The sequence below is a fragment of the Rhinolophus sinicus genome, linkage group LG14, assembly GCF_036562045.2.
Source record: "Rhinolophus sinicus isolate RSC01 linkage group LG14, ASM3656204v1, whole genome shotgun sequence".
In the NCBI taxonomy this organism is placed as follows: Eukaryota; Metazoa; Chordata; class Mammalia; order Chiroptera; family Rhinolophidae; genus Rhinolophus; species Rhinolophus sinicus.
Genome location: NC_133763.1, coordinates 13582353 through 13603885, shown reverse-complemented (window position 1 = coordinate 13603885; position 21533 = coordinate 13582353). Strand labels below are relative to the sequence as shown.

At 37.6% G+C, this 21533-nt stretch overlaps 1 protein-coding gene across 2 annotated transcripts in view; it reads left to right on the top strand.

Annotated features, from left to right (window-relative positions):
- Nucleotides 1-18557, top strand: part of DNAJC5B (DnaJ heat shock protein family (Hsp40) member C5 beta) — a 51936-nt gene extending 33379 nt beyond the window's left edge. For both annotated transcript variants that reach the window (XM_019710687.2, XM_019710686.2), the window contains exons 4-5: nt 1797-1968; nt 17218-18557. In XM_019710687.2, coding sequence (XP_019566246.1) covers nt 1797-1968; nt 17218-17312 — 267 coding nt within the window. In that variant the 3' untranslated portion in view covers nt 17313-18557. The remainder of the gene's footprint in view (nt 1-1796; nt 1969-17217) is intronic.
- Nucleotides 18558-21533: the final 2976 nt, after the last annotated feature.

Sequence of the window (21533 nt, the reverse complement as noted above, 5' to 3'; positions counted from 1 at the left end):
CTAAAGAGCAAAACAGTATATGCACTGAAGGACATTTTCAGAGAAGAGAAAAACATGGGAATTGCAGAGTTAAAAAAAAAAAGGACAAAAGTAGGTAAGAAAGGAGGAGGTTGCTGGGGCAACAGCACAGGAATGCAGCATAGGAAGGTCTCGGAGGAGGCCGGTGGTGAGGAGAAGAGTGCTGCAGGTTTGTTTTCAGACTAATTTACCCAGGTCTAGGAAAACGCAGAGTATCCACAGCAAAAAGATTAAAGGTGTGAGGGTGTGAGTAAAGCTTCCTCAGGCTAAGCCACCCGTAGGCCTCCCCCCACAACTCGGGCCAGAGTCCCATAGATTCAGTCCTGGAAGCCTGGAAGCCGAACGGACAGGTGAGGTTCGTGGATGTAGCAGATTTCACCTTAAGTTACTGAAATCCTGCAGACGCACACGGTGATCTTTATCCCCTTTGCTCCCTTTACTAAATAAAATCTGAATTCTGATTCTAAGATGTATAAACCAATGTCTTTCTATTTCAAATAACATAGTTTTAATAAAATCATACATTTATTTTGCTTAATTAACATAAATGGGCTTGCTTTAAATTCAAATTGGGGGTTTAGGAGAGTTTAGCTGTGGCAAACTTAGTGAGCAAACCTTTGATATGCTTGTGGGGAAATCCGGGCACTGTTCGCCAGGAGGAACAAATCATTTGTTTATCTATTACTTTGTACATTCATTTATTCAGTAGATATTTATTAAGTGTCTACCGCATGCCAGGTACTAAATCCTTTGGTAGGAGGGATTCTAAGATGACAAACACAAAGCTCTAACCTTCAGGAAGCTCACAGTCTAAGATTAGACAGACCGACACACCAGTCAAGGTCCTAAAGTGTCAACCAAAGCAGTACCAGGGTACGCAGTTCATGTGGAGTAGAGCTGGGGCACCAAGGAGGGAAGGGGGGCTCGGGGGTCAGAAAAGCTGTCAGGGAGAGGATCGTTGAGATGAATATTACACATGGAGTGGGTTTTCTGAGATGACCCGGGAATGGGAGGGGCGTGTCTAGGCAGATGAATCCACAGGGAGAGCAAAAATAATGCAGATGCGGCAGGCACGGGGCTGGCTGGTGCAGGGGAAGGGTTGGCAGAGGCCAAAAGCCCCTAATAAGGAGCTCCAGCCTGGTCTAAGAGGCAAGTGTTTCAGGAAGTTCCAGCAGCAATGCGCAGGTGGATGAGGACGCAGGAGTGGAGGCAGGGAGGCCAGAGAGGAGGCTACTAAAGAGTCCAGAACTGAGACTGCGGGGTCTGTTCTAAAGTCCTACCAGCCAGGACAGATGGGAGTGGGAGGGCACAAGGCATCTGGAGGACCCAGACTCCACAGGACGTGGAGACTCTGACAGCAGTGCAGGGGAGGGGGAGCGAGCCACAGCTCCTCTGGTGAGAATCCTTCGGTGCCCTTGGTCAGATCCGGAGACCTGTAAAGGTTTTCTTGGTTGGTTCGTTGGTTTGTTACTTTGTTTGCTTCCCTCTTAATAAGGATCACCATAGCTTAAGAATAAAGAAGAAAATGCCGTATGTCATTGCTGTAGCTACAAGTCATTTCCTCTGGGTTTAACTTGTTAGACAAAACTCTGTGCAATTTGTTTCCAGGGAAACTAAAGAGTTGTTGCATGGAATAAGGATGAGGACGAGTGTGGTCTGCAGGGTGAACTGCGCTGTCTTCAGGTCTCTGGGGGTCTGTGGCTACACACCAGATTTCTGGGGTTCTCCCTGACCCCACCTCTCCTCACCCCTGTTTTGCTCTGCTCCGTTTTCCGTAGACCCTGTTTGTCATCATTGGCCTCTTGACTGGCTGCTATTTTTGCTGCTGCCTGTGCTGCTGCTGCAATTGCTGCTGTGGACGCTGCCGGCCCAAGTCATCGGTGCCAGAAGAGGACTTCTACGTGTCCCCAGAGGACCTCGAGGAGCAGATCAAGACCGACATGGAAAGAGGTGGAGTAAGAGGAGAGCAGAGGGAGTGGGTGTCCCTGCATAGGCCTGGCCAAGGGCCATGTCCCATGGTGATGGTTATCACTGATGTGAGAGATCCAACAACAAATGGGGGGAGTCCCACAGACTGTCAGCCTTGGTACCACTTTTGCAGAAGATGAAAGGACAGATACTTGCACCAGCCAAAGAGAAAAGCAGAACCTGACACATTAGAAAGAATCATGAAATATGCTTTGATTACAAAACAAAGCTAGTGCAATTCATGGTCTCATTACAAGACAGCATGCTCTGGGTTCCGGGAGCTTTGGGTAGGACAAAGGGGTAGGAGAACCAAGGTAGAACCAAGGTAGAATTTCTCCCAGGAAAAGTAGTTTCAGCCTGTTATTTCAGGATCTCTATTCAAATAGAAGGGAATGGACATCAAGAAAAGTCAGCAATCCTTCACTTTTCTTCTTTTTGGCTATTTGATAATGAGTTTGGGGGAGCACTGGGGAGAGGGTAGTCAATCTTCCCTGGAAATGCAGCTTCCTTCCAAACCGACACATTCAGTGCCAGCCTCAAAGCAGCAACACGAATATTGTCCTGTGTAAACGGGCCCATTTGCTTTGCTAAACCACCCCACACGTCCACCTACGTGTGTGTATGCATGGTATGATATATTACTTCATTCTTCAAGTTCATTCTGCCGAGAAATGTAAAAGAAAAAATGTAACACATGATAAAATCTCACAGAATTCACAACACCAGGACTACTTCACGTTCTCTGCAAAATGCCTTTGTTGAAACAAGCTGGAGTCAAACCTGCCACTGTCCTCTCTGTCTTGCTGTCATTTTCTCCTGTAGAATGCACCATAATGCTGGGTTACAGACTTGATCACTAAATCACAAAAAACCTTGGACAGCAAAATAAGAGAATTACCTGATAATTCAGACCATGGCCCAGTGTGGTCAGAACTGCTGAAATCGGGAATGGGCACTTCTCTGGACTGTACCATACTCTGACTCTTTGGATCACAATGAAACAGAAATTCCAGCCATCAAGCAGCAGAGACCGCTTAAAGGTTTCCACAGACCTTTTGTTCCCAATCAAATGTGATGCTAAGTAGCATCCAGTTATTACCCATCCTGACTCCAGCTTAAAGGAAGGAATCTTCAATCATGTCAATCATACTTAGTCTCAGGCCATTTTAGGATTGGGGGGGGGGGTTCAGAGAGGACAAAAGGGATTTTCCTGCAACCTGTGACCCCTTCCAATGGGGACTATCGGGGTGGTCAGTCTAGCAAATGGGGTGTCACTCTTATAATTTTTTATTGCTGCCCCTGGAGCAAAATTGTGGGCCCATGGTGACATACAATTACAAGTTTCTTCTGCATTATTTGGGATAGAAAAGGGCAAGTCTTTTATGGGGGCATAAATAACAAAAAGAGCAGTCAAGCAGTATTACTCCTAAATGAGTTAAAAAGAGATACATAAATGTACACTCCTTTTCAGGGAAGGGCCAGTGACCTTGGCATAACTTGCTGAAGAATGATGCGCTCGTGTATTAATCCCATCTGCTCTTGTGAGGGAGATAAACTGTTATGCGATCATGTCAGGGGGCCCTGGCCGCTGCCTACAGGATCCCATAACATCCATCAATCCTGTCCGGTTCTCAGTCACTGACAGAGGACAGGAATGGACACTGAGATCAGACAGTACTGTCATCGGCATCCACTGTGGCAGCCTTATCTTAACTGGTCCTTTCTAGCGCGGAAACCAAAACTAGGTGAATTGAACCTAGATATCCCACGTCCAGTGTTTCACATTTCTCTGAAACGCCTCAGAGTCTTTCCTCTTTTAAAGTAGATAAAAGCTCCACCAGATCATTTCAGCAGACCTTTTCAGATTTCTTTTCTGGAACAGAAATTCATCTTCGGTGCCAAGTTCCACCCAGGTTTCCTTCCTGCAGGGTGACTGGTAATAAATCTATGTGCCTTTCACCGTTCTCAGTTCTGACCCCCCAGAGCTACCAATTCCATTGCAGAGGTCAGATTCTAGACTAAGTAAATCATGATCCTATTTGACTATGTTACTAAGAATTCTTAACCAAAAGGAAAAGCTTTCCCTTACTCCTAAATATTTAAAAGCTCCTATGCAGAGCTGATCCACGTTTTGTGAGGCCTGAAACTTACGCAATTTGGGCAGTCCTCTTTAAGGAAAACAACACAAAATCACAAATACAAAATTGGATCTGAAAGTATTGATTTAGAATGAGAAGAAGAAATCACAACAAATTGCAAAGCTTAAAAAGTGACAAACACCACAAATATCACAAAATCTAGAAAAACAGCAGTAATTTAATTAACTTCCTGGCACACCTCTATAATACTTTTATCCTATGCTTTCTGGGGGCATATTCTTTGCCTCCTTATTTAACAATAATTTTATAGTATCGTTTCCTGTAGAAAGAATAAAAAAAATAGTTCTCTCTTTCCTCTAGCATGTTTGGTCAAAATTTGTTTTTTATGATTGGTAGATTAGAATAGTCTCAGTTTTACAACTCATTATTGATAACGTTGTCTAAATTTTTAGGGAATGTTGCCAAATTTGTGAAAACTCCTTTTGAGTTTATTTCACATATAATATGTAAAATTTGTAAGAATTTTTCCACACACCATTGTTTGATTCTGCACATTTCAAACGTTGTTGCCCCTCCATCTTCCAGGATGAGAGCCCACTGTACATATTTGTATTGTGTGCACCACCTGTGGTATGGCTCTTTGTGCCCCCTCAGCAAGTGAACTGGTAGAGTGAGATACAGGAGTATCCCTAAAGCCATTCCTATGCCAATATGGCCACCAATAATTATACACAGAACTGCTGCAAACCACAAAAACATTACCCACTAAACTCAAACCAAATCTATCCTCAATGCTATTTCTCCTTAACCAAATCCCCCAAATGTCTATAGCTTCTCTGCCGTTACTCATCAAGAAGAAAAGCATGATGGAGGGAAAGTCAAAGTAGAAAGAGACAGTGTTTGGTTATGGTTAAAATATCTCTCTTTTGTAATCTACAGAAATGTAAACATATTTCTAGGGTCCCACAAGGCCTTTGGAAGGGTCTCTATGGATAAAGTTCCCTGAAGCTTAAATTTCATTAATTGCACAGTAAATTCACCACTGCTAACATTTCACTATGATAATTTATGCCTTATTTTCAGTTAGATGCATTAGTTTGGGATTTTTACTCCACTAATTTAGAGACTTAACATAGTTTGCTGGTAAAATTAATGCAAGTAATGGCTTGTAACAAGGATGAAAAAGCAGATTCCATGAGAAAACTATGCTTTCTGGCCTCTGATCCAATTAATGGACTGTGGTCTCTTCTGTTCTGCAAATAAAGGAAACCCACTTACAACTGTTTAAGAAAATACACTTGAAAGTGGCTACTAGTCACTTGGACATCAGGTTATTCATGGCAAATGATAAGCAGCGTACGAGGCACTTGTGACACACTGGAGCTTTGAGTATTTTATTTTGGTGATTCAGAAATTAAATTAAATAGTGCAAATATTTTCTTACTTAGGGAATTTTGATTATATTATGTTGGATCTAATCATAAAAGCCTAGGATTTTAGAGTTGGAAGGAACCCGTGGAATCAACCCTCACCTCCCCACAGCTTTTCTAGCAGACTGCTGCCCAGTCTCATTTAAAAGCTACCAGTGGTGGGGAGGTTTGGGACCTTGGATAAAAGTAAGAGATATTCATAAAAATTCAATCACCACAGGAGGGTATAGAGTCAAAGGCAAGTTTACACCAACCTCCGGGCACCAACTCCCCAAGAATGACAACTTTTAAAATTTTTGTGTAAATATTTATGAGGTTTTGTTTGTTTTACAAAAATGTTATCATACCTACATATATATTTTTGTAAGTACTAATATATTATGGCATAAAGTAGTATTTTATACATTAACTCAATTTAATAGTAAAAACATTTTATGTACACATATTTTTTTTGCTGCTACTTTGCAGAGCAAAAATTTTGATGAAAAATTTTCAAATTTTTTAATGGATTGTACTTTTGATGTCATAGCTAAGAACTCTTACCCTAAGCCTATGTTATGAAGATTTTCTCCAATGTTTTCTAAAACTTTTATGTTTAACTTTTAGATCTATACCATTTTGGGTTCCTTTTTGTATAAGGTGTGGGGTTAGGTGGAGACTTTTATTTTTGCATTTAGAGTTTAACTGTTTCAACACCATTTGCTGAATGGATTATCCTTTCTCCATTGAATTGTCTTTGCACCTTTGTCAAAAATGAATTGGCCATATTTCTATGGATCTATTATGGACTCTCTATTCTGTTCCATTGATCTATGTGTATATCTTTTCACCAATAACACACTTTCCACAGCTTTATAATAAGTCTTAGAAGAGCTTGTGTGATTTCTCCAACTTTATTCATTTTCAAAATTGTTTTGGCTATTTTAGTTTCTTTGTCTTTCCATATACATTTTAGTTCCAGGTTTCTAAATTAATAGAAAAATACTGCTGATTTTTTTTATTGGTATTACATTAAATTTGTAGATTAGCTTAGAAAGAACTGACATCTTTACTATGTTGAGTCTTCCAATCCACCAACATGGTATGTCTCATCTGATTTCTTTTATGAGCATTTTATAGTTTTCAGTATACAGAACTGGTACATGTTTTGTGAGGTTGGTACTTTAAGTATTTCATTTTGGAGGGAGCTATAGTAAGTGGAATTTGTTTTAAATTTTGATTTTCAATTATTCAAGTATTTACAATTATTTTTGTGTGTTGACTTTAATCCTGTGTTCTTGTTAAGCTCACTTATTAATTTTTATTGTGTGTGTGTGTGTGTGTATGTGAATTCCTTGAGATTTTATATATAAACAATCATGTCACCAGCAAGTAGAGAGTCTTATTTCTTCCATCCCAATCTGTATGCCCTTTATTTCTTTTCTAGCCTTATTACACTAAGATTTCCAACACTTGGTTTATTGCTGTGCTGTCACCATCTTGAAATTCTTAGATTTTGAATCAGGTATACTACATTTTCACTTTGCACTGGGTTTTGCAAATTATGTAGGCAGTATTGTTAGAATATTTCACTGTATGGGCTATAAATCTGGATTTCAAGCTTGATACTTCCTGGCAAAGAATAGGAAAAACTGTCTCCAGAGCATAACACTCTGCTTTTAGGGAAAAGGGAAGCTCATTGGGGGATAGAGTGGGGTGGGGAAGAGTGGGTGGAGCAAGGATTTTACAATGATTATCCATCTAAATGCTATGCTACAGATTATACTGTGTTTAGAGATTTGGCTAGTATATGAAATTACAACTAGAAATTTATTTCTCATGTAGGAGTATTGAGTTCTAAAGAAGTGTGGTTAGCATTTATTTCTTATATGCTTCCCTGTGGTTTTGCAGAAATGCCAAGATATAAAGTATAATAAAACTAATAAGATATAATCCTCTCCCCCGAATAAAAGTTATATCTACTTACTACTTTACTGTCTCCTTATGCCTAACTAGGCTAATAAAGAAGAGGAAAGACTAGGCGCTAACCAGAGAAATACATTTCTGATTTAAATTTGGTGACATCTCAAATTTCACTTTTAAGAACATGTTATTGGACATTGTAGGTATTTCTTAATTTATGAAAATTCAAATTTGAAATATCAAACTGTTTGTTTACCCAACTGACATATAAAAAAAACATTAGAAATGTTTGTCATCTGCCTGGAGATAGTTTAATAATTCTAGTTTTATATCTAAAGCTCATGATTTTTCTTGGCTATTTCTTTTTATGTGTGCATTTCAAACATGCTTACTCCTTGACACTAGCTAAAGTCTAAGATACTTTTTGATGCTGTAACATGGTACCAGTCTCTGTTCGAGAGTAGTGGTACAGAGTGGGATTTGGTAGTAGAGAGATTTGCTTAGGCTATTGTGTCTCTTTCAACTGTGTAAAAGAGTATAATCCAGCTTCTACCCTTAATAAATAAAGGGGGAAATGTTCAAAACAGTGGCATCTTCCAGTCACTGGAAACTATAGAACTTGTAAACTGATTCCCATCTCTTTCTCAAAATAAAAATGTACTCCCAGTGAATCCTGGGAACACAGGGGAACTCTATTATTCTTATGACTCAATCAGGAACAAATACAAGAGAGACAGTGTGTTGGGGGAGCCCATCCCCCCTTTTTGGACATTTGAAAGACAGAGGTAATGGATACCAGGTGACTTCTCTTCCTTTCAAACGTTCACAAATTAGAAGTTCCGTTTTGTGAAATTTTGAGATTATATTGAAAAAAAGCTCATTTAGACCCTACATTCCTCTGTTAGCTAAACGCCACAATAAAACCAGAATTCTCCTAGCCAAAAGGGTTTTCGAGACCATCTTGAGATAGAATCCCATTCCCTGGGACAGTGTGTGTGTGTGTGTGTGTGTGTGTGTGTGTGTGTGTGGAGAGAGAGAGAGAGAGAGAGAGAGAGAGAGAGAGAGAGAGAGAGCAGAGGCAAGAACATAAATGGGAGCTAGTTATGTCTGAATATGCTGTCAGAGCAAACCCAAAATGCAAGAGAGAAATTCTTTTTTCTTTTTTCTAAGCTGAAGGCAGTGGATCAAAAACTCCTCTTGTGGAGTCACGATTCCCCCTCCCCATTATTTTTTTTTTTTTGAAAAAGAGAGAATAAAGTATCTAAAGGAGAAAATTTTATAGTGTTGACCTTGGATCCAGAAATGTGAGATTCAGTGCATAGAAAAATCTGTTGATTGCTTAACTGTTCCTGCTACTCACCTGGATGAAACCCAAATAAATTCACAGCCACTGAGCTGAAGAGGCCATATGGCTTCTAATTAGACTCTTGCTCTCAGCCAAGCTATTGAGACACTTACTACATTTGCTGTTACGCATTCATCACACTTTACTGCCCAGGAAAAGGGCACCAAGGAAGAGATGAAATTAATCCTTCAATTTCTCTAACCCTCACTCAATCTTCTTCCTACTCTTTTCCCCCCAATCAGAAAGAATCAATTTCTAAGTGATTTATGGAAAATAATTCTTGCAAAGCCCTTTATTGCTTCTTTATATGAAAATTTCAAGCAAGCATCATCGAGGCCCTGGGCCAGCGGAGCAGGACAAGCGAGTCAGCTCAAACCACCCCAGAAGCAGCTCAGAGTGGATCCAAGGTTTCTGCGATTTTTGTTGCCAAGATTCAGTGAGCAAATTTACTAGACAGGTTTATCAAGATAGTCTTTCAAAAGCACACATTAATTGAGCACTTAATATTTGCCTGACACTGTGTTAGGGGCTAGAGAAAAGAATCCAGCAGAGGCGATTGGGAGACAAATATTAAACAAACACTCACACAGAGTTAGTTCATGTACAGGTGGAATAAGCCTGCCAAAGGAGAAGCACGGGGGCAGTGAGAGAGAACGGTCGGGGGCCTGACTTGGATGCAGGTGAGGACAGCTTCCCTGAAGAAGTGCCATTTAAAGCTGAAGACTTAAGAATGAGGAAGAGTTAAGGGGTAGGAAATTATGGGGATGGAGAACCCTAAAACGGATGAATCTCGACACCAGCAAAGCACTTGGCACAATATCCCCTGTATCCTGTGGATAAGATGGCAAATGGTGCTCCAGATGCCAGGCAAAGCAGGCACAGTCATCCTGGGCTGTTCTACTGAACAGTTTTAACAGGGAATTGAACGAAGCTGAAGGTGTGCAGAGATCATACTTGCAGATAACCCCAAACTGAAATATGCTCAGACAAAGGCTCATACCATCAAAGTGAAGTGTGACAGGTGGAAAACAGCTGGAATCCTGGACAGTTTGCTGGAGAAGAGCAAGAGCAGTAGGATTTAACTAGGGAGGAGGTAAAGGAGTTAAGAGAAACCCAGGAGGTTCTGAGGAGGAAAGTGCAAAAAAAATAAAAAAAAAATAGAGGAGCTGAAATATTATTCAGCCATAAAAAGGAAAAACGTACTGAAACACGCTACGTTGTGCTAAGTGAAAGAAGAAGCCAGACACAGGAGAACAGCTATTGTATGATTCCTTTGGGGGAAAGGAAGGAACAGACAGCAACTGCCTAATGGGTTCTGGGTTTCCTGTTGGGGAAATATTTTGCAACTAGATAGAGGTAATAAGTTCTACATTTAGTACATTCTGGATGTACTAAATGCTACTAAATTGTTCCCTTTAAAAATGGTTAATTTTGTTCTGTGACTCTCACCTCGGTTTAAAAGTGTGTAAGTAGAGGAGACCAAGTAGCCCAAGATTTGACTAGAGAATCTAAACACGCTTCCTGCAGAAGAGGGTTCTTTGTTCCCTGAAAATTCACCCGTGGCAGGAAGTGATGATACCACAGGCCTAAACAAAGCATCGAGACTCACAGTGTGGGGAAATGGGAAAGCTGATTATCAGCCTCGTATGCCACCTCCCTGAGAGCAGTACTCAAACCCATTTCAAGCCCCGATAGTTACTGGTTGGGGTTTTGGGGGTAATTCATTTACCTACTTTATCTGTCATTGTTTCTATTAAACATTTAATACATACAAAGATTATGATCTGACTTTCTACATTTCAGAAAAAGAATATTGCCATTATCTTTTAAGTTCTTTGCTTTTCCCTCTTCAGAGGTAACTGCTATCTTAAATCATTTGTAATTGTTTTCTTGTTTTCTTTCAGTTTTATTGAGGTACTTAATTCAGTTCTATAACTGTTATAAGCTTAAGGTGTTCAGCATCATGACTTGACTACATATATTGTTACAAAATTACCACTATTTTTAGGTAACATCCATCATCTCATATAGATACCGAAAGAAAAAAAAAGAAATTCTCCTTGTGATGAGAACTTTTAAGATTTACTGTCTTTGCAACTTACAAATATACCATATAGCAGTGTTAACTATGCTGTCATATTGTACATTACACCCACTGTACTTATTTGTCTTATAACTGAAAGTTTGTACCTTTTAACCACCTTAATCCAATTTCACCTCTTCCCTCTCCCCGCCTTTGGTAACCGCTAATCAGATAATGTTTTCTAGGAGTTTGGATTTTATTTTGCTTTCAGATCCCCATATAAGTGAGATCATACAGTATTCGTCTTTCTCTGACTTATTTCACTTAGTATAATGCATTTCCTTATTTTTTATGGATGAACAATATTGCATTGTGTATATACACCACATTTTCATTATTTATGTATCCATCCATGCACACTTACTTTATTTCTATCCATGTCTTGGCTATTGTAATGCAATCACTTTCTTATTTTTCTTTTTAGTATTATAACTATATATGTTTATGTTTCTAATCAGTGTGTTGCTTGGTTTTGCCTATTTTTGAACTTAAATGAATGGACTTATACTCAATAATTATCCTTCTTAATTGCCTTTTTTTTTTTCACTGAACATCACATTTCTGAGATTCATTCATTCACATTGTAGCTGTATTCATTCATTTTCACTGTTGTATAACACTCTTCTGTGAGAATATCTCATCATTTATTTATCTGTTCTACTGCTAATGGATATTTGGGCAGTTTCCAGTTTTTCTTTTGCCACTACAAACAATGCTGTTAATGAACATTCTTGTACATCTCTCCTGGTGCATGTGTGCTAGAGTTTTCCAAGTATATATGTAGGAGTAGGATACCTTAGTCAAAGAGTATGCACATCTACAACTTATTTACAAAACTTACTGTTTTGTAAAACTGTTGCAGTAATTTCCACTCCCACAGTTAACGGGAGTTCCTGTTGCTCCACGTCCTTACCAAGACTTGACATCACCTGACTATAAATTTGTCCCAGCCTGGTGGGTGGGAAATGGTATACCATTGTGGTGCTAATTTTTATCTCCTTGATTAGTAGGAAAGTTGGACATCTTTTCATATGTTTATTGGTCATTTGGGTTAACCTTTTACAAAATGTCTATTCAAATTATTTGCAGGTTTTTTATTAAAACATCTGCCTGTTTCTTACTGATTTTTAAAAAATATATTTGGGTACTATATTGATTGTTTGTTTAAAATACATTCTCAGTTTATACTTGGTGTTCCACTTTTTATGGTGCCTTTTGATGAGCCCAAGTTCTTAATTTTAATGTAGTCAAAATGTCAATCTTTGCTTGTTTGTATGTTTAGTAATTTTTGTGTTTTGATTAAGAAATCTTTCCCTATGTCTATACTGTCTTCTCACAGTTTTATAATTTTCCTTTTCTCATTTCCATGTTTAATTATCTGGAATTAATTTTTGTATGTGGTATGATGTAGGGTTCCAATTTCATTTCTTTTCCATACAGGAAACAACTGTTCCAGCACACGGATTTCTAGTCTTGGTTTTGGCATATATTTTCAATGGATGTATGGAGCTGTTTCTTGGCTCTCTGTTCTTGTTCATTGGTTATTTTGGGAGAACTTGTCTAAACAGTATTAGGAATTGCAGTAAATGATCCTAATATTGCATTTATTACAATTCTTAATACTGTTTAGACAAGTTCTCCCAACTTGTTCTTCAGGCAAGTTTCACATATCTTTGGCCTTTTGCTTTTCCATATAAATTTTAGAAGCAGCTTTGTCAAGTTCTTTAACAAAAGTTTTTTAAACAAAACCTTTGGGATCTTGGTTAGAATTGTAGTGACAATGTAGATCAATTAGGTAGAATTGACATCTTTAAGAATGTGAGTCTTCTAATATGTGGCGTGGTATATTTCTCCATTTATTTAGGTCTTCTTTACTGGCTTTCAGTAAACATATGTTATATATCTTTGGTTACATTTATTCCTGAATACTTTATCCATTTTTATATAATTATAAATGAAATTGCATATATATTAGCTTTCTACTTTTTTGGTATATAGAATTGTACTTTTTAAATATTGATTTTGAATCCAAGAAATTAAACTCTATTTCTAATTATTTATCTGTAATTCTTTATGGTTTCTACACAACTGTTTATATCATTTGTGAATAGTGAGAGCTTTGATTCTTCCTTCCCATCCCTTATCATTTTCTTTTTCTTGGCTTTTTGTGTTTGCTGAGACTCCTAGTAAAATGTTAAATAAAAGATGCTTTCGAGATTTCATCATAGTTATGAAGTTTGCTGTAGGTTTTTGATCAGGTTAAGAAAAAATTGTCTTCTAATCCTATTTTGTTAGAATTTGATCTGATGGGTCTGAAATTCTATGAAATACTTTTTCTTCATCAATTGAGATAGTCATGGTTTTCTATTTTAATATGTTCACATGAAGAATTATATGAATTGGTGTTCCAACATGAAGACTGTCTTGTATTCCTGAGATAAAACCAATATGTTTTATTGGGTTTATTTTTCTCTATAGGATTTTGTAGAACCTTCTGGGCTGTGAGACTGTAGAAGGTTTAAATTATTGATTCAATGTATTTAACGTTTATAGGCCATTTGTTTTCTTTCTTTTTTATTGAAAACTTAGTTCTTCAAAATTGCGTATTTTTAGGCATCTATAGGGTCTGCATTATTGTCCCATTTTCCATTCCTTATGTTGGTTATTTCTGCTTTCTTTTTTTTAGTCATTCTCACCAGATATTTGAAAATTTTATTCTTCTCAAATAAATAATTTTTGGTTTTACTGATTCTCATGTATATGTTTCTACATAATTAATTTCTTTTCTTTATTGCTTCTCTTAATTGATTCTGTTAATTTTCTGACTTCTTAATTTGTACACTTCTTAATTTTTAGCCCTTCTTCTATTAAGCTAGTAAGGCTATAAGTTTTTCTAGAAATACCAGTTTAGCTTCACACAGACACACACACACATTCTTAAAGTGTTCTTATAATCTGAGTACTAAATATTTTCCAACTTCTATTACAATTTTTTCTTTGATCTATAAGTTAGGCCTATATGTGTCTTGATTTGTAAATCTTGGGGTTTTCCAGGTTCTTTCTTGTTGTTTGTGTCTAAATTAACTGTGCTCTGATCAGAGAATGGGGACAGCATTATACAATACTTTGAACTGTCTTGAGGATTGCTTTACAGCCTAGAACTTAATTTTTATAAATTTTCCACACTGCTTCAAAACAATACATTCTGCTTTTATTAGGTTCACTATTCCATATATGACTATTTAAATAAAGGTAGTTTATTACACATATTACTTTGCTAGAGCTGCCATAACAAAGTACTACAGACTGAGTGGCTTTAACAACAGAAATTTATTCTCTCACAATTCTGGAGGTTAGAAGTCAAAGATTAAAGTGTCGCACGGTTGGTTTCCTCTGAGGCCTCAATTCTTGGCATGTAAATGGACATTTTTCCCTCGTGTCTTCACGTTGTCTTTCCTCTGTGTGTCAGTGTCTTAATGTCCTCTTCTTACAAGGACACCTGTAATCTATATTGGATTGAGGTCCACCCAGAGGACTTCATTTGACTTAACTGCCTCTTTAAAGAAGCTCTCTCCAAATATGGTCACATTCTGAGGTACTGAGGATTAGGATTTCAACATACAAACTTTTTGGGGGGCTAAGAGGGCAGACACAATTCAGTCCACAACATCACACTTTTCAAATTCTTTATATCCTTAAAGATATTCTTGCTTGCTTCATCAGTTACTGAGAGAAGCATTCAAATCTTCCACTGTGATGATGGATTTTTCTATTTCTAAAGTTCTGTCAATTTTTGCTTCATATACTTTGAAGATACATTAATAGTATATGTGTTTAGAATTTTTATAGCTACTTGGTGACTTGAACATTTATTATGTCACTACCTTCTAGCTCTAGCAATGCTTTTTGTTTTTTATTTTGTCTGTTAAACTATAGTTACTTTAGCTTTCTTTTTGTTGATATTTGTGTGGTAAATGTTTCCATCCTTTTATTCTCACCTTTGTTTTTTGTCCTTATGTTTTTTGATGTGTCTTTTGTAAACATCATATAGCTGGAGGGATTTATTCAGCCTGACAATATTTTTCTTTTAAATAAAAGAGTATTAATTCCACTGTACTTATTATAATTAATAATATATTTTAATTTTTAATACTAATTTACTCTTTTGTGAGAGATAGTATAGTGTTCTCTTTAAGAGAACAAATTCTAAGACATACTGCCTAGGTTTGACTACCAGTTCTATTACTACCTGTGTAACTCAGGCTGAATACTTAAAATTCTCTGTGCCTCAGTTTCCTTTACTGCAAAATGGCTGTAATAATAGCTTGTAGAACTATTATTAAGTGAGTCAACATATGTAGTACATAGTGCTGAGAACAGTGCTAGGCCTGTATATATTACATACATGTTTTCTATTAATATTTCATTCTTATAATTATCACTTTAAATGGACTATTTTTTCTGTTTCTCTCTTCTTTACTTTTTTTCTTTCTTTTGTATTGATAGAATATGTTTTTCATATTCCATTTCTTTTCCTCCTCCAGTTTGGAAATTATATTCTCGGTCCTATTCTTTTAAGGATACCCTAGAAATTTATCAAGTATACTCAAGTTATTAAAGTTTAAAGTTAATTCTTATCTTTACTCCTCCTAAACAATACCAGAACTTCATAACACTTTAACTCTGATCACCTCCATTCTGCTTTATACACTATCATTGTATTCTAATGTTATCTTAATTTTAAGCCTCAAAAATTATTATTATTGCTTTATATAGTCAATAATCATTTAGTTTTACTCATATATCTATCATCTCCTTTACTAATCATTGCTTTTTACAGCACAAAATTTCCATCTGGTAACACTTTCTTTCTGCCTGAATTACATCTTTTAAATTGAGACCTCTGGTGGCACTATTCCGTTTTTATTGTCTGAAAATACCTGTATATCATGCTTTAAAAAAAAAAAGTAACAATAAGAGAGTTTGCCAATAAATTTAGGTTGATAGATACCTTCTTTTAGCATTTTGAAAATATAACTCCTTAGTCTTTTGTAGCTTCCATATTTGCTATTATAGAAAAGTAAGACTGCTTACAAAACCATTGTCTTTGATGTTCCTCAATATTACTAAGATATTTTAAATATGAGTTTCTCTTTAATTTATCTTGGCTGGTTCTTAAATCTATGGATTGGTATCTTTAATCAGTTCTAGGAAATTCTCAGCCGTTAAATCTTCAAATATTGCCTCTGCTCTCATTTCTTTATGAAAGTCTTACTAGATATGTTAGACCTTATCATTGTGTTCCATTCATCAAGTTTTTAAAATTTCAGATGTTTTAATCTCTAGACATTCTTTTTTTATTAAGTTCAAAATTCATTTGGTCATTTAAGAAAACAACTCTTTTTTTTCTTTTAATTCTGTGCCTGGTAAGTGTAGCGTTTGAAGTCTTTCTGGGTCTGATTGGGCCTTCTGTTGTTTCTACTGGCTCTCACTCAGTATGCATTGTTTGTATGTGTAATGTTTCCTTTCCTCCTCAATCAATCTCTCTCTCTCTCTCTCTCTCCTCCTATCTCCTATCTCTCCTATTTGTTTTTACTATGAATTCATGTTTTTTGCAAATTTTTAGTGATTGAGGCCTGGGTGGACAGGCCATTCACATCGGCTAATGCTTAGGAGCACGTCTTGTACTGGACCCTTTTAAACGAAATTACCAGCTTAAGCTTTTTTAGAACACACAGGTATTAGAAATTTGGTCTGGCAATTAGTGTGCTGACTGGCTTGACATTAAACATTTTTAGGGGAGCCCTTTCCTCCCTCAACTCAGCATCAAAACTGAAGAATAACAAATGTCTTTGCAGATTTAGAGGTATATTGATTTAGAGAGCACATAACCATTTTGGGTACCAGCTTTATGTGGACAGCTTCCTATTAGACTCTTCACCTAAGCAAGCTCTGGGTTTTGACCTCTCTCCCAACCAGGAGCACATATATAATTGTGTACTGCACAATTCTAGGCGGCATTTTTCATATAGATAGACACTATAGTCTATATGATGTACGTAATGGGCCTGTCTTCATTCCCACAGGATGGTAAAAACTAAAGTTCAAGTTCACTAAGTTTAGCAATTGCTTCAAAGTGAAAGCTGGGTTCAGTTGCTTTGGTTTTATAATTCTATAACTGAGAGACTTTAAACGAAGAGTAAAGATAGTGTCTCCTCTCTTCTGAAGTCCCATGAAGGGTAGGTATCCTCAATAGCTTACAAATAGAATTGATTTGCCAATCATGATTTCAAAAAAAATATCCACCACTTGCCCCATTAAAGGAGACATAGCATAAGAGGATGTTCATTGCTTTTCTTTGTTTATTTTTAGATGTGGACTTTCCTGTTGTTCTCCAGCCTACAAATGCAAACGAGAAAACACAGCTAATCAGAGAAGGACCTCGAAGTTATTGCACAGACTCTTAATATTGAGCCCACTGAGGGTTCACAGTGCCTGCTCTTGGTTCAGCCATGTCTCCAGGTGGTCATGGGGGGAAGGTAGGGGCCATGAAATGCTGTGAACTTTTCCATATTTGTATTTTATTTTTAAGTATGGACAGATAATTGCTACATAACTTCCTCAGTATGCACATTCACTCTTTGAGTAGAATTCCTAATGAAACACATTCCATTTTAATGAATAACCGCCTAAAGAGTTGATTTATGCTCCTTTCATGAGGTAAGACAGTGGCACTGGACAGGCTTTATAAGCCTGCCCTTCATGTGAGCCAGACCTCATTCCTTACAGACTAAAGTAGCATTCCAAAACAGAGCATTCCAAAACACTTTTCATCTATTTAGCTAAATGCAATATTCGTATCTGCCATAAATATCATCAGTAAAATATACATGAGAATTTAGGAGAAAATTTCCAGGTGTGTGGAGATCTTTCCCTGTCAATATTCAATATGGTTACAGAAACTTCAAGAGGCAGGAAGAAATTATTAGGTTAAAAAAAGGCAAATCATATTATTTTAAAGTATATTTTTGAAAGATTAAAAATTATCTTTCACTGAAAACTGACCAGTAAAACCAGGAAGAACAGGTTTTGTGTGTACTTTTAAATTGGCAACAAAAGCAAAACTTCAACCTGGTTAAATGTTATAAATGATCCAGAAAATCATTCTGAGCTCAAACCAGCCCCAAACAATGTGTTGACCATTTTTAAGTAAAAATAATTTCTGTACAGCTGGCCTAGATTAGCCAGATTAAAGAAAAGAAACCACATGAAGAGTAGAATTCTAAATTCTATAGCCTAAATTTAGATTTAAAGGCATATCACTTACCTCATTTTCGGTGGGATTAATTACATTCACCAGAAAATGCTCAGCTCTGTTCATGTGGAACATTTAAGCTTAGAGCTCATCTCTGCATTTACTTGTTTGATCCTCATATTCATTATATAGAAGAAGGTTTCTACATAGGTAGAAACCATGTGCTTTTTCCAAAATAGTACAGCAGCAAAAGTGTTTGTTTTTCTAGGCCTTTCTTAGATCTTTATATAACATTACATTTTTCAAGATCTTGTTATGTTTTTATATACTAATATTAGATGTCATTTTCATTTTTCTTTGTTTCTTATTCCCTCTATCACTAAATTACAATTAACTGAGGTTAAATACACATTGTGAGAATTGGTGTGATAGTTCTGACAGTTCTGATGTCATTAAAACTCTGGCTCTAACTCTTGAGTTATTGGAATATTTTTTTCATCAACATAATCAAGTAGAAAGAGCCCTGGTTTGAAAGTTAAGAAACCTGGTTCTAATCTAAGTTTTATTAGCAATTTGTTCACTAAGTTCAAACTAGCCACTTGATCGAGTGAGATGAGAATAGCATGGCTAATCTCCCTATGACTTTTTTCATATTTGCTGTTGCCTTCTGAGTTGCTGTGAGATCAGATGAAATAGTTGAGGTGAAAGAACTCTGAAAAGTCAAGTGTTTAACAATACAAGGTGGTCTTACACCAATTTGTATATGTGGAGACTCACAGACAAATGCGATGTGACTTCTTATGTCACATTACTCTCAACCAACAAGACCCACAAAGATTCCTAATACCAACAGCTAGTGACCAGCAAATGCTCAGAACTCTATATTCAACGAACAAATGCTGCTTTCCATTTGAAGGGAACAATAAGATAAATAGCCCCACCTGTGAATCATTTGCACCACTACGTTTGCTTCCTAAGGACTCTAAGCAAAAGTCAGGCCTATTTTTGAATAGCAACCTGCACATTGCAAAGCTCATTTCTCCTTCTCTCCCAGACCTCATTTTCTCTCTCACACAGATTTTATTAATTCCATTCCCAGCTTGACCAGAGAACTGGTACAAGATGAGAACAGGGCATGAGGCAGAATCAGAATCAGATGGTGAAATTAAATTCCTGGAGGGTTTCTGGTGAATATTTCCCACAAAGGGCTAGTTTCTGGTTACAGTGATGTGTGGCAAATGCAAGCACAGGGATGCCTAAGAAAGAGGGAATGAATTCCACAGGACGCTCCTTTCACTACCTCCATAGAAACAAAGATGAACTCTTCACCTGAGGAGGGGCCGCTTGACAGTCCTGTGGCTGTCAACAGGAGCTGCCATCTGGAATCACTGCAGTTATTCTGAATCCACAAGCATCTCATCAGAGAAGCATCAAGGAAAGCAGGGACGTACTGATCATAAGCCTCAGCACAGTTGCATGGCCCTGGTTCAGGCAAAGTCAAATGAACCGCCCACTTCAGTGGCTCACACGTAATCCTGGCCTCCAAGGCTACCAGAGGAAGAGCTTTCATATAAAGCTCCATAGGTCATCCATTTATTATTCTTTTTGCTGTCTTATTTTAGAACATAATTTCAATAATATGCATTTTTCTTTACCAGAATACATATATCTTAATTATTTGAGAATAAACGACATTCTATTTCCACATTTCACATGGTATGTAGGCTAACACACATTTGACATGGCCTAGCTTGGAAATACACTTACCTGGTAATGCACTGCCCGATCTTCTGACCTACAGAGAGGGTTCCAGTTAAGGCTACATGATCTCTGTGGTAGGTAAAATAATGGCCCCCTAAGATGTGTATGTCCTACTTCCCAGAACCCGTGAATATATCATCTCTCATGGCAAAAGGGACTTTGTAGATGTGATTAGTAAGGACCTTGACATAGGGAGAAGATCCTGGATTACGTGAGTGGGCCCAAGCTAATGAAGAACCTTTCCTGGCTATGGAGAGGGAAAGATGGAACTACAGAAGAATGGTCAGAGAGATGACCTGAAGATCAGAGAGTGGTCGGAGATATGACTTAAAGATAGAAGAGGAAAGGGGGCTGTGAGACAAGGTATGTAGGCAGCCTCTAAAAGTTGAAAAAGTCAAGGAAATGGATTCTCCTCTAGGGCTTCGGGAAAGAAACACAGCCCTGCCACCATCTTGATTTTCACTCAGTGACATCAGTGTCAAACTTCTGACCTACAGAACTGTATGAGTTTAACATTATTTCTTCATACGCCTTATCCTATGTTTCTTTTTATTCACTGACTCATCCTGAGTCTTTTAACTTCCTTCTTCTCCTTTGTCCCTTCTCTTCCCTATTGTTCGGTACTCTATCCCTTTCTCTGTCTTCCTCCCTTCTCCCACTTCCACCTTTCTCCCATTTGATCCTCATTTCTCTGTTTTAGTCTCCTAATCGCTCTGCTCACTACTGTCAAGTCTCTACCTTAACATTTACTGGTCTTTTTGATAAACTGAACTACTGTGAATCTATTCCAGCCAGTGGGGAAGGAGAGAGATTGAAAATAGTCTGGGTAACAGAACATTCTTAAATAAATATCTCCCCCATCCCAATTTCAAGCACAAATAATCACAATGCTAACAGGCGAAGGGGAAACAAAGTATTTTTCAAACAATTCTCCAAGTGTGGGCAGGCCCGGTGGCTCAGGTGGTTGGAGCTCTGTGCTCCTAATGCCGAAGGCTGCCGGTTTGATTCCCACATGGGTCAGTGGGCTCTCAACCACAAGGTTGCCAGTTCGACTCCCACAAGGGATGGTGGGCTCTGCCCCCTGCAACTAACAACTGGCAACTGGACCTGGAGCTGAGCTGCGCCCTCCACAACTAAGATTGAAAGGACAACAACTTGACTTGGAAAAGTCCTGGAAGTACACACTGTTCCCCAATAAAGTCCTGTTCCCTTTTCCTAATAAAATCTTTTAAGAAAACAATTCTCCAAGTGTACTGACAAACAGAAATAATTTATAGTGACCACAATCATTGTTTGAATGTATGGCAGGTAATTTATCGAGATATTAATTCTGTTTTGTCCTTAGTGCTTTAGGGAACTCAAAGGAATGAGGGCTTTCCTACTGAACTTCATCTTACTCTTGCTACCATTGCCTCAGCGGTTAAAAACAAAGGTAGTCAAACACCTGGAAAACAACTACCCAGGCTTTTGTTTGGGAGCTTCAGCTGTTAGAATGGTCGTTAGAAAGATGTGTAATGAAATTTAAGGAAAAGAAGAACCCCCATCATGAGTGGCCTCTAGACTAAAGATGGGATTGGAAGTTTTGGGGGGAGTTCCCAGAATAGCCCAGACTTGTGTCTCTACAGGAAAGAATCTCTATGATGAGATAACACTTGGATGCCTAGGTGACAAA